This window comes from Quercus suber, unplaced genomic scaffold (genome assembly GCF_002906115.3).
Source record: "Quercus suber isolate HL8 unplaced genomic scaffold, Cork oak 2.0 scaffold_35, whole genome shotgun sequence".
NCBI classification, from domain to species: Eukaryota; Viridiplantae; Streptophyta; class Magnoliopsida; order Fagales; family Fagaceae; genus Quercus; species Quercus suber.
Window position 1 is genome coordinate 1,253,839 of NW_027069500.1, and position 14,100 is coordinate 1,267,938.

Genomic DNA, 14,100 nt, shown 5'->3' on the forward strand with positions numbered 1-14,100 from the left:
ACTGGTTCCTGAACAATTGCAGGGTAAGATGTTGCCGCAATACTAGCCACTCCAATGAAGGTTACTGATGAAATGTCAGTGTCACTCAAACCTAGAGCTAGCTAGTCCTCTCCAAAATGCATTGAGGAGGCTGCACAACAACTAACTAGACATCTAAGGGCAAAGCATTGTTTTAGTTTGGGCTAACTGTAAATACTAGATATTACTCAAAGATAGACTATGGGAAATACGCTTCACCATCGCAGGGGAAGCAATTTCATTATTTCAATCATCAAGTAAGTTACAACGCAATTATAAGGAGGTAGGGGGTGTAAAGACCACCAACACCAAGGAACATGAGATGAGTAGTTTGGAATGCACAAGAATATTGAATCAAGTGTTGTATTCAAAGGATATTAACCATCAAATCTCTTTGTCAATTCATAAATATTTACATGGCATTTAAAAAGCACATTATCAATTAAATCACACATTATAGAACTTGTATTATATGAAATGAGATAGATTACAAAAATATCAATGCAATTTGACTTTCGATATTTACAAGGGAGAGAGGATTCGAACCTTAAATGTTTTCATTAAAAATACCAACCATTTGAGCTGTAAGACTTCTTGGCAACAATTTTACTTTTTATTGACCTTAAAACCTTAAAATACTGTCACGTAAGGATTTAAGGTCTTACAATATTTCAATGTCATATTTTAATATAAAATTTTTATTGAATTTAAATTTTATTTTATATTAAAAACGTCTATTAAAATCTAGGTACATCATATTTTCATTATATAGTAGAATACATAGTTCTATATATAGACATAATTATATAAATGCATAATCCTAGAATTTTTTAGTTCAATATACAAATACAATCATAATAATACCTATTAATAATTAAAATAATTATAAAATTATATATATATATATATATTTAAAAAAATAATAAGAGAGTATTAATTATATTAGGACAAAACTTAGACATAGTACTTGGATGTTATTCTTTAAGTTCCCCTCTTTAAATTTAACAATGTGGCTTTTTTTTTTTTTTTCATAAAATGGAAGTATATTTTTATTTAAGTATTATAACATGACTAAATTTTAAGAGAAGAACTTAAAGAATAACACCTAAGTACTGTACCTAAGTTTTGCCCATTATATTATATTAAGTTTTTTCATGCACTACATAGGTTACTAACTATATATAAAAATGAAAGACGCATGACTTACGATTGACTTCATAAATTTGTCACATTAACTAAGACCTCACAATTTTTCATTTAATTTATTTCATGTATCTAATTGAGTTTAAATTATATAAAGATTCCTTATAAAACCTGATATATCTACATCATTTGTTAAAATTTTATCAAACACAATTTTAGGGTTTGTTTGAGATCTGTTTATTTTGCTGAAACTGAAAACTTTTTACTGAAATTACTGCAGATAAAGGTAAAAATTAGCTGAAATAGTATAATGAATCCTATGAATAGTAGCAAAAATAAGCTGAATAATAAAATAAGTTGGCAAAAATAATCCTCCCAAACAGACACTTAATAAATACCTATTAATAATTATCATAATTTTAAAATTACATATTTAGAATATCATATATTGAACTCTCCTGTGCATTGCACAGGTTACTAACTAGTGTTAAACTTCTAATGCTTGTATTACAGGAAATGAGTCTACAAATCTATACTGACCTACTCTATGCTGAAAAAGAAAATTCTAATGCAAAGGTATGGATAACCAAAATGGACCTCAAACACTGAACCCAGTGAGTCAGTGACATCTATGTCATAAATGTCTTTAAAAAGAACCACCAAAATCTTGGCATAGCTGCATCATTCTGGAATTGACAGCTTGAAGGCAAGAGGAAGGTCAAAATGATCAGAAGAGAACATGCAGGTACAAAACCAGCAAACACAATCAGCACTACAAAATCTTTGGTAAAGATACGATAAAGCATAGGAAAAAATGTCTCAAGAATGATGGGTGAACCTGGGAAGAATAAGCCCAAAAGAAACACTCGCAAAGTTCAAGCTTCTTTCCTAGTTATCCTGTAATTGACAAAGAAAAACATATACAAAGGTCATACTCATGTAAAGAAACTACAGGGAAAAATCCGCAACTTTAATACTGCAGTATACATTAAATTGTGCAACAATAAATTACAGTTAAATTGCAATTACGTGTAAATGTTTGTCTTTATGAAAATAAAGTTTCAACGTAGTTGAACATACTTTGGGTTCATTTACAAGAAACCAAAGGAATATTGGAGGTAACAAATACTAGGGTCTGAGTTAGTAATGACTAGCGAGCAAGTATATTACATCCTAAATAAAATAGGCAGCTGGAGTTCACTAAAACCTTTTTTTGGACTAATAGATGTGTCATAGCCACCAAATAAAAATGTAGACAACAAAAATTATACAAACATTTCATATCACAGTAGGAAAGGTTGCATAAATTTCAATATAATTTGAACAAGTAGGTTTAAATATGCTCAATTTGGTAAAGTCAGAACTGACTTTAAAACCAAAAAACCCACATCCAATCTAAACCTGATTTGAACCAAGATGTGAAATTTTACAGATTTTTGAATGACAGTCTCGAACCTTTCAGGTGCTCTTAGATGACAGCCGATTTAGTTTGTTTTTGTTACACAACATTTGGCTAAGAAAATCAGAGATTATTGAGAGGCCCGGCTACCTCAAATTAGCCAGAAAATTTGCCGCTTTCTTCTTCCGATCTTTCCATTATGGGTGGTTCTCGCAGTTTTTATATTGAATTCAAATTTTTTCAATTGGTGGTAGAGGAAGGGGGATGGTATTTTTCATTAAGGATTTTTGAGCGAAGTAGATACTTTATGAAGTCGGTCTTCATGGGTAAGAATGCGGCACAATGGCTGATGAAGAGTATTGAACAGATTGTTGTTGGAAGTAGTCCAAAGTATTTTTATACTTTTAGAGAAGGTGATTTAGCCTACACCCTCCAACGGAGCTCCAACTCTTTTGGCTTGTTCCTTCTTTTGATTGAACTGAAAGTTGGCGAGGCTAGGAGGTCCATTCTTATTCTAGAAGGCAAAGCAAAGAATGGATGGAGGGTTTTTGGGTTAGGATTGAGGAAGATGTTGGAACCCGAAAACTGTGCATGATGGTTCTAGTCGCTTGAGATTTGTAGCTCAGCCTCTAAGGGATAACTCACGGGTTCTACCATTTAAAACTTTTGCCGATACAGTGCGTGGGCATCAGGTGCAGGATTGGGGTAGAAATCAACAAAAGTTGTTAAACATCCATGATAAAGGGAAACGGCAATTAAGGGATAACAGGGGAGAGAAGCAGAACTCAGTAAGTGTATAGAGGAGGTTGAGTGCAACGCCGGTGAGCACACCAGGTTCGACGACTCTTGGAGGAAGAGTTGTGGGTTATCGGAGCAGTAATGGGAAATCTAATTTGGGAGAGACAAATCCGGTAGGAAATAAAAGGAGATTTCCGTTGATATTCAAATCAAATTTGAATGTATCTGTTTTTGGAAAAGAACGTGAATTGAGGAATTCCTACTAGACTGGAGAAGCCTTGACCGTAGAGGTGAATGGGGAAGGCAATAGGCGTGTAGCATGGAATCCTAATAAAGGTGGACTGAGGAGTACTAAATTGGTCACAAGGAGTCAGAGGGAGCACATGGTGGGTCCCTCTAGTGGGTCATGGGTTCATATAAACCCTGTGGTGGAGGATTTTTTAGAAAATAACTACAAAACTCAAACAATATTATTAGTTAGGCAACGTTTCAAACATATTGCATTTTTAACAATTCGACTTCAGAGGAGTCGATTTTACTATTCATATCTATTTTTTACCACAAAGAAAACGACTCCACTGGAGTCGTTTTCTTTGTCCAAAAAACCCCATGCGCCGACGAACCCAGAAGAACCCATGTGCCAAAAAACCCCATGCCGTCACAGAAGAACCCAGCAACACCGATGAGCAAACAAACGCAGGCGCCGACGAGCATGTTCTTCTCCTCCACTGATCTGATCTGAGCGTGTTAGACATTTGCTCGTCGGTGTTGCTGGGGTTCGTCGGGGTTTGGTGAATCGACGCCTGGGTTCTTCGTTTGCTCGACGGTGTTGCTGGGTTCGTCGGGGTTTGGTGAATCGGCGCCTGGGTTCCTTCGTTTGCTCGTCAGTGTTGCTGGGTTCGTCGGTCAGAATCGGCGCCTGGGTTCGTCGGCAAGAAACCCAGGCGCCTGAGTTCGTTCGTTGGTCACGGTAAGGACTGGGTTTTTATAGAACGAAGAACGAAGTTGTGTGGAGTTGGTGGTGCTGTGTTTTTCGGCAAATCGACTTCAGTGGAGTCGTTTTCAATACAAAGAAATGACTACAAAACACTCGATTTTTTTATCTAAAAAATAAATATGAACAGTAAAATCGACTCCTCTGAAGTTGAATTGTTAAAAATGCAATATGTTTGAAACGTTGCCTAACTAATAATATTGTTTGGGTTTTGTAGTTATTTTCTAAAAAATCCCCTGTGGTGGGCTCAAACCATTTTACGCAAGGTGCAGGGATTCCTAATAAAAGTGGACGGAGGTGCTCTGTTTGGGTATCAAGGAAATAGAGGGTGCATGTGGGGGCTCTTTCTAGTGGGTCACGGGGTCAAATGAATCCCTCGTTGACCCAAAATGGTGTGGGCTCTTTTACTCGCTTCTCGGGCCCAAGAATTTTTGAAATGGGTGAGTCCTCTTTGATGACAAGCCCAACAACCCTGGCCCACTTGGTGAATCCTAAGATATCTCTTTTAGACCAAACCAAGCCTTTGAGTTTCAACATCAAAGGGACTGAGCGACAGGGAGAGCCTAAGATGCTCGGTGGTCACACCTGTTCTGTTGGCATTAGCTCCAATGGCCTCACGGTGGCTGGGTTAGAGGCTGGGATCAATTCCAAAGGTGTCGCGGTGAAGCCGATGGAGGATAATCAGAGTTGTCTTGATGGGAATTGCTCTGATAGCACCACGGTGGATGGGTTGGAGGTTGGGACCAGCTCTGATGGTCTTGTGGCGGTTCCGACGGTGATCGATTGTCTTTTTTCTCTGGGTTTAACTCTAACGGTCACGAGTCAGTTGGGTTCAACTCTGATGCTTTCATGTTGGCTCCAGGCAAGACCGATAAGGTAAATTCGCAACCTTCGAAGGGTATTTTCTTAGCAAATATCCTTTAAAGACTCGGTTATGGGTTTTGGGGATTTTGGTGTCAATAGTAAGGATAAACTTGGTAGTGAGTATAGAGTGCTCGTGATTCACGGGGTGGATAACAAGGGTAACAGGTCAAGTGATATGGATGAGATTGGCCAGCCCAATTTAGCATTGATGGAATCGAAGTCAGATTGTGGCCCATCTGTTTTGGGAGTCTCGACGATGGAGGAAGTGGCTTTCCCAGAAGTGGTCTTGGGTGAGGAGAAGAGCTTGGTTGATTGTAATCTATTGGTTACTATTATCCCTCCAAGGTGGGCCATGTTGATGGAAGCGCATAACGATTCTGAGGTATTAGATTTTGGTGGTACATTGGATGTCTCTAATTGGGTGAAAAACAAAATCCCAGGTTTTAGTAAAGTGATTGGGCTTTCTATGAAACGTCATGAATAGTTGTGTATTGCCTATCTTCAAAGACTAGAAAAGGAGATGGAGGTTATTAACCAACAACGGAAGAAAGCAGCCGCTAACCAAAAAGTAGCATCATCCACGGGTAAAGGGAAGAGACAGTTAAGGAATTTAATCTCAACGGTTAACTACGATGGGAGATAGTGTGTTAGAAGTGTGGTAGAGATAGTTGTGGGGCCATAATAGTCTTTATGAAGCTGAAAATGGTTTTATGGAATGTTAGAGGTTTGAATGACTCTCAGAAACGTCCAGTAGTGAGAAACTTGTTATGTGAGTGGAAGTCTGATGTTGTATGCCTTCAAGAAACAAAGCTTGCTGGCATAGATAGGCAACTGGTTTGCAGTATTTAGGGCTGTTTGTATGTGAATTGGGTGGCTTTAGATGCTGATCAGACAGCTGGTGGGGTCTTGATTATGTGGGATAGGAGGGTTTTAGAAAAATTGGAAGTTCTAGTGGGCTTGTTTTTGGTGTCGCTTTAGTGAAAAGGTGTGGAGGATCGTTTTATTTGAGCATGCTCAGGGGTGTATGGCCCGAATGATAACAACTTGAGAGGTGATTTATGGGATGAGTTGGTGGGTATTCAGCAGTATTGGAATATTCCATGGTGTTGTTTTGGGGATTTTAATATTGTTCGTTTTCCTAGTGAACGGAGGGGTGGGTCTAGGCTTACTCCAGCTATGGAAAAATTTTCTGAATTTATTGAAGATTTAAACTTGATAGATTTGCTGTTGGAGGGAGGGATTTATACATGGTCTAGTGGTATTGACCAGCCATCCATGTCTAGGATCGATAGGGCTCTAGTGTCACATGACTAGGAGCAACACTTTCCGGATGTGACCCAACAGATTCTACCATGACCAATTTCAAATCATTTCCCAATTCTCTTGGAGGCAGGGGGTATGGCGAGGGGAAAAAGTCCCTTCCGGTTTGAGAATATGTGGTTGAAGTCGGACGGGTTTGTTGATAGAGTAGACTCATGGTGGAATCGCCATTCTTTTTCGGGTACACCTAATTATGTGTTTGCTAAAAAATTGAAAGCTTTGATAGAAGGCATTATTTAGTGGAATCGGCAAGAGTTTGGCAATGTTGGGCGCAGGAAGAAAGAATTATTAGGGGCTTTAGAGTTATTAGATGCTAAAGAAGGGGTTCTTGGACTCACTGAGATCGAGAGAAATGAGAAAAACGAAGTGAGATCGCAGGTAGAGCATCTTATTTCTCTATAGGAGATCTCCTGGAGACAAATATTGAGGATGTTATGCATTAAAGAGGGAGATAATAATACTAAGTTCTTCCACAAGATGGCCAATTCTCATAGAAGGTATAACCATCTGAATTTCTTAGAAGTGGATGGGGTGATTTATGAGGGAGGAGCAGCAGTGGCTACTTAGGTAGCTCAATTTTATAAAACTCTATATCAGGAGTTTGAGGAGTGGAGACCTTTTGTAGAAGGACTGGAGTTTGATCAAATAGGGGAGTTGGAGAGGGGCTGGTTGGAGCGGAGATTTGAGAAGGATGAGATTCTATCAGTGGTTAGAGATATGGAAAGGGATAAAACTGCAGGTCAAGATGGCTTTTCTATGACATTTTTCCATCATTGCTGGAAAGTAGTAGAAAGATGTTTTAGCAGTCTTTGAAGAGTTCTATCAATACTGTAAGTTTAAGAAATCTCTTAATGCTACCTTTATAGCTTTGATTCCTAAGAATGATGCCTTTAACATTCGTGATTTCAGACCTATTAGTTTGGTGGGGAGTTTATATAAAATCTTGGCCAAGGTTTTGGCAAATAGATTGAAAGTGGTGTTAGATCAACTGATATCTGAATCTCAAAATAGTTTTGTGGGAGGTAGGCAGATCCTTGATTCAGTTCTCATTGCCAATGTGTGTTGATAGCAAAATGAAGAGTAAGATTCCGGAAGTGATTTGTAAGTTAGATATTGAGAAAGCTTATAACAATGTGAATTGAGAGGCACTTCTGAAGTTGTTGAAGAAAATGGGTTTTGGGGAGAAATGGTGTAGCTAGATTCGAACTTGTATCTCTACAATGCAGTTTTCTGTGTTGGTTAATAGGACCCCAATTGACATCTTTGGTAGCTCTAGAGGTTTGAGACAAGGGGATCCGTTGTCTCCCTTATTATTTTTAGTTACGATGGAAGTGTTTAATAGGATGGTGAAGAGAATGGAGGGGGCAGGTTTACTTAGTGGTTTTAGGGCGGATGGTAGAAGGGACAGAAGGGAAAGTGTTTCACATTTGCTGTTTGCGGATGATACTATTTTGTTTTGTGACGCAGAGGTGGAGCAAGTCCTACATGTTCGATTGCTGTTACTTTGTTTTCAGGCTGTGACTGGCTTAAAGGTTAACGTAGCTAAAAGTGAAATGGTTCCTATAGGGGAGGTAAATAATGTGCATGCTTTGGCAAAGATATTGGGTGGTAGGGTTGGGGCCTTGCCAATGACTTATCTTGGTACTCTATTTGGGACCCTATTTTGGAAAAAATCGAATGAAAGCTAGCTGGGTGGAAGAAGTTGTATTTGTTGAAGGGAGGTAAGATGACATTGCTTAAAAGCACACTATCCAGCCTTCCCACATATTTTTTATCTCTATTCACCATCCTTACACATGTGGCAAACAAAATTGAGAAGCTCCAAAGGGATTTCCTGTGGGGAGACCCTAAGACCCATTTATTTGGATGGGATAAGGTGTGTATGCCTATTGCTAATGGTGGCTTGGGTATTAGAAAATTGACTATTTTCAATAAAGCCTTACTAGGAAAGTGGCTTTAGTGTTTTGGGATTGAGGAGAATAGGCTTTGGAGGAGGGTGATAGCTTTGAAATTTGGGGAAGAATTTGGGGGGGAAGGGGGGGGGGGGGGGTGGACCTCTAAGTTGGGTAGGGGTGCTCATGGTTGTGGTATGTGGAGAAGTATCCGGAAGGGCTAGGAAATTTTCAATAAAAATTTCCAGTATAAGGCTGAGGTGAGGGATAGAGTGAAATTTTGGACAGAAAGGTGGTGCGGAGATCTTTCTCTCCAATTGGCTTTTCCAATCTTGTACAACTTGGCTGCAAATAGAGAGGCTTCCGTAGAATCATCTTTGATATATCAAGGAGCAGGAGATGGGAGAACTTCGGATGTTTGTTTCAATTGAGGTCCTAATGATTGGGAGGCAAATGTGGTGGTTGATTTCTTTCGATTCTTGGCAGCCAATTTACCTTCAGGGACTAATGGTGATCGGTTGAGATGGAAGTTGACTAAAAACGGGGATTTTATTATCCGCTCATATTATCATAAGTTACATAGCTCTTCTTCCGTTGTTTTTCCATAGAAAGATATTTGGAAGGTTAAGGCACCCCGGCGTGTCTTTTTCTTTGTTTGGACAGCCACATGGGATAAGATCCTCACGGGTGATAACTTGCGGCTTAGAGGCTTTAATTTTGTTGACTGGTGCATTATGTGTCGTTGCTATGGTGAATTAGTGGATCATTTGTTGTTACATTGTGGAAAGCCTTATCGACTGTGGTGCTTTGTCTTTAGAATTTTTGGGATTTCATGGGTTCCCTCATGTACGGTGTCAGATTTTCTATTTAGTTGGTAGAATTGGTTGGGGAAGCATTCATCTTACATTTGAAACTTAGTTCCGTTGTGTTTGATGTGGTGCATTTGGAAGGAACGCAATCGGCAGACATTTGAGGATTTGGATAGATCTGAGGACCAAATGCTTACTATCTTTTCTGGTTCCCTATTTGATTGGGTTAGGCTTGGGGACTCACATCTAGTGACTCTCTTCCTCTATTCTTTAGCTCTCTTTCTTTGTAGGTAATGTCTTTTTATGTTTTTTGCTTTTCCATCTTTTTTGTACTTTTGACATGCTGGTGCTAATTTGCATCTAGCAGTTTTTGAATATATTTTTTCTTACCTATCAAAAAAAAGAATGACAGTCTCACCTGAAGCAATAAATTCCCAACGCAGTTGTGATTTCATGAACGACAGATGTTGCGAAGTGCAAATACAGTACCACTGAGTTCAGTAAAAGAGGATGTCAGGCACAGTAGAAGGATCACAAAATCACAGTATTACATCTCTAATCAATAGTAAAAGCTAGACCAATATTTTGCCAAGTAGACACTGCAGCAGCAAATGCCTAAATGCACGCCCACAACACCCCCCCCCCCCCCCCCCCCCCCCAAAAAAAAAAAAACTAAGCTCAACAAGGAGGCCTATTTCAAAAAAATTATTGGAAATAGGAGTTTGTAAGTAATTTACCACAAATGACCATTTGCATTTAAAAAAAAAAAAAAAAAAGGTGAGTCACCGTACCTGAGAACGCACAGTAAAGAAGAAGGACCAACCTCTCATCAACTAAAGGAACTCTGCCACAAAAGATCAAAAGAGGTTCATGAGTGAAATAGAACCAGAAGCATTGAGAATAGAATGGTAAGTCAATTTTTAGCACACAAAAATCAAATTACAACATACCCATCATTCAGTCTGGCTGTGAGTGCATTTGCAATGGCAAAAGGTAGATACAGTAGTGACTGCACAAAATAATAAAGATTGTGAATTACTTTCTTTCTTTCTTTTTGGGGAAGGGGGAGGGGTTGAGTGGTGGTAGTAATTCACAATGGAGTTTAGACACACATCACCCACCATCCCATACCTAAGAAGGGAAATAGCAACAGCATGACATAAGACACAGCAACAGCAATTCTTAAAAAATTAGGACACAATTTGAAGGGAAACAACAATTAATTATTTATAATTATTTATATTTTATATACTTTTGGGCATATATTACGTTTATTATAGGTTTCAAAATATATAACAACCATTAAAATGCTAACAAATGATACAACTAACTAAACCTTAAACAATAGTCTTAATAATAAATGATAATCACATAACTATATAAGTTTATAACCACTAAACAGCAAGTGTATACAATAAACATACTAAATAATAACCAAAAATTTAAATTTTTATAAACATTAAAAAAAAGAAAAGTGTTCAAAACCCATTGTCCCATTGCCATTGCAATACAACTTTTAGATTTTTTTTTTTAAAGAGCAGCTGACTGTTGCGGCAAAGCTTATAGAATCAGATCAATGTGCCAGATGCATTGCCAATCTGATAGTGAGGATTATTGAAGAGGTGCAAACGGGCTGTTTGGTCGCCGATCTAATCATGAGAGAGCATATCGATGGCCAATGGTGCAATGCACAGTGAGAGAGAGAAATTTGTTTCAAAGTCATGTAGTCTATGACTATGAATCTACTGTCGTTATTGTGCCAAGAAAGCAAATCAATGACTTTTTTCTTTTTCTGTTTTTAAATTCTTTTAGGTTCAGCTGTGTTGTGATTGTGTCCCCTCCGTGAACTAAACAAAAATAATAATAACTTCTTGGGTTGGACACCCCACAGACATGCATGCAGCCATATTTGAGGTGTGCCTATGTACATGCAGCCCTTTTTGCTGTGTCCGTGCGTCCTAAACCCATACTCATGGGAGATGCCCCATGCTACTGGCATATAACTCAGTGGCTATATAAATTGCAACATCATTAACTAGTTCAAAAGAAACTTCAAATAACATGACAGAAACTGACAAGCCCTTTTAATTTCTCAAATTTCTACTTTCCAGCAGTTCACACTGGACAAAGAAGCCACACTTCTTTTTTTTATTACCGAGGAACCTTTCTACATAAGAGACCTTTGGACTCGCCTTTAGCTAATAAAACTTATGGGCAACTAACCCCTCTTGCTAGAACCAATTGTCAGGTATCCATGGGCATTCTAAGAAGCCACACTTATCTCATGTCAAGTTCTCAAGCAATAAAGCTGACTGATAGAATAACAATTACACAAATTTAATAACCAGTAGAGCCATACAAATTTCCCTGTTTTGATTTTCAATAAAAATGGGACCTTATGTGTAACACTGAAATGTAAAGGTAATCCCAACTTAGCTTTGAATCAAATATCTAGCAAACAAGCAAACTATTTTGATAAGCATCATGTTATTAGGAGGGAATTACTCCAGCACACAGAATAATACAGCTCTAGCAAACTAGGTAAACCATAGACCAAGAAAATCAGGTTTTCACTTAATGGGCTAGCAAACAAACAAACATTATGGTGAAGCCATCTTTTGTGTGTGTGTGTGTGGGGCTAATAAGGGTATCCAGAGCTCTTTAAACACTTAACTATTCCCCCAATGTGTATAGTCCCCCTATCACACACCACATAATTACAAGGATGAGTCTATTAGGGTGGCCCCAAAATGCTAGGTAGAGGTTTCAAACATGATCTCATGGATCTCACGGGATTAAAAACTGGTAGGCCAACCCTTTGGGGTTGGTGAAGCCGTCAATAAAATCAATTAGAAATTAATCTATTAATTACTACCTGAACACAGGTATTCTCAATTAAGTATTCAAACATATCACCAAAATCACTTGCAGTCCCATTCTGTCCATAGTACTCCCCTGAGATCTTGTTGTTTGTTTCGTTTACCCAAAGCCCCCTCCACCCCCACCACCCCTCCCCCCCACCCCCAAAAAAAAAAAAATCACCATAACCGAATTTCATGAAGACCTTTTTGCTTTCAATGTATTGAATGACCAGTCAAATAAATTATTTTCATTTTTTAATAAATATGGTGCAATGCCATGTTCCTTCCACCATGAGTGAAAGTTTAAGATCACGGGGTTGAGTACAAAAATCAACCTCTTCAATAAAAATCTAAAGTTTCCTACCAATCACCTCTCCTAGACACAAAAGTGGGAGTTTTGTGCAGTGAGTATGACTTTTTATTATTATTATTATTAATAACCCTTCCAATTTGCCATGTACTCTTTTTCAAGTGACCAGACTCAATTGCTTTTAATTGTTTTCATTTTAGGCTTATTCTCAAATTTTGAGTGGTTCTCAAACCAGTTATGGTGGAAAGAAACAGATAGGCAAGATATACAAACAACACAGCCAAAAAAATAAGCCATAACGATAACCAAATTCTAAATTACCAACTAAATTCAAAGTCGTTTGGTATGAGATAGCAACATACCATGCACATATTGGTTTTCAAGCCCTTTGGTTCATCGCACAAGTGAGCGAGGATCATCCTTCCCTGCCAAAACAGATGTAATTCAAAAAATAAGAAATCTTATCCAGCAAAAAGTAGCTATAAAGAAGGATAAAGCAAACGCTAAGCAGACATTAGAACAATGTTAAAAAATAAATGAACATGTTTGTGTGTGAATTATTTATTTATCCTATTTTTTTACAAGACATCGCATGCTGGGACTTCTAGAGGAAAATCTACAAGACAGCCCAAAACACAAGCCAGAGAAACATCTTACCAGGTTAACAACCATGATCTTTGTTAAAGGTATTAAGTTTATGTTGATGTAAAGCTGGGGAGCACGGACATGAAAAAATGCCTACCGTGTCTGTGTCATATGGGTAGTTGGGTACGGGATACAGAATACTCCTGGGACACGGCTGCACATGTGTCCCAGCCGTTTTAAAAAAAAATATTCGGATACGGCAGGGACATGGCTCAGATACGTTAGGGATACGGGAGGGATATAGTTGGGACATGGGCTTGCAAAAAATGAGAAGAAAAAAAAATAATAATAATAATAATAATGCCTGAAACTGTTCGTTTTGAAGGCAGAACCACATAACTTAAAAACAAAACCTAAAATCTCTCTCTCTCGATCCCTCTCCTTTGCTTTCGCCATGGGGCTTCGATACCGTTACCTTTGCTTTTGCCGTTGGACTTCTCTCACTCTCTGTCCAACAGCTAAAGTGGCAGAAGAAGAGAAGCCCCACGGTGAAAGCAAAGGCAGCAGCAGCGAAGCCCCACTGCGACAGCCAACAGTAGTCACGGTACTTTTCTCATTTCCACCGCTCCCTCTTTCCCTCTTTCTAATTTTATTGCTGGATCCGATCTCTCTCTCTGGCTCACTCTCTCTTTGGCTAATTTAGTTGATGCTTGATCACGATTAAAAAAAAAAAAAAAAAAGTTGGATGGTTGATTACTGTATTTCACTTTATTGTCTACTATTACTCTTAAATTAATAAATGTTTACCATTTTATGAAAAAAAAATGCTTAACAGTACATAGAAAATATAAATAAAAATATATTTAAAAATTAATTAATATACATATCCCCACTATTCGTGTCCTACTTTTTCAAAAATTTCCGTGTTGTCGTACCGTATCCATACCCGTACCTGTATTTGTGCATGTGCTTCCTAGATATAAATACCTAAGAGGCCTGGCTATGTTGTAAGCCCATGTAAGGTTAACCCTAGCTTCTAGTCTCTATACATACCCTATTAAGCGTTCACGGTAATAATTGACTTGATTATACAGAAAAAGATATAGCCACTGGGACTTTATCTTGTGGACATAGGCCGTTAGGCTAAACTATGTAATTTATTGTGTT

At 38.2% G+C, this 14,100-nt stretch overlaps 1 protein-coding gene across 3 annotated transcripts in view; it reads right to left on the bottom strand.

Annotated features, from left to right (window-relative positions):
* Positions 1-1,528: 1,528 nt before the first annotated feature.
* The window catches only part of LOC112018926 (choline/ethanolaminephosphotransferase 1), a 51,990-nt gene continuing 39,418 nt past the window's right edge, over positions 1,529-14,100 (bottom strand). For 2 of the 3 annotated variants that reach the window (XM_024051458.2, XM_065770720.1), the window contains 6 exons: positions 12,711-12,773; positions 10,128-10,186; positions 9,969-10,021; positions 9,596-9,668; positions 2,000-2,058; positions 1,529-1,860 (listed from right to left, as the gene is read on the bottom strand). In XM_024051458.2, the coding sequence (XP_023907226.1) occupies positions 2,037-2,058; positions 9,596-9,668; positions 9,969-10,021; positions 10,128-10,186; positions 12,711-12,773 (270 nt within the window). In that variant the 3' untranslated portion in view covers positions 1,529-1,860; positions 2,000-2,036. The remainder of the gene's footprint in view (positions 1,861-1,999; positions 2,059-9,595; positions 9,669-9,968; positions 10,022-10,127; positions 10,187-12,710; positions 12,774-14,100) is intronic. The other variant, XM_065770721.1, reaches the window with a different exon arrangement.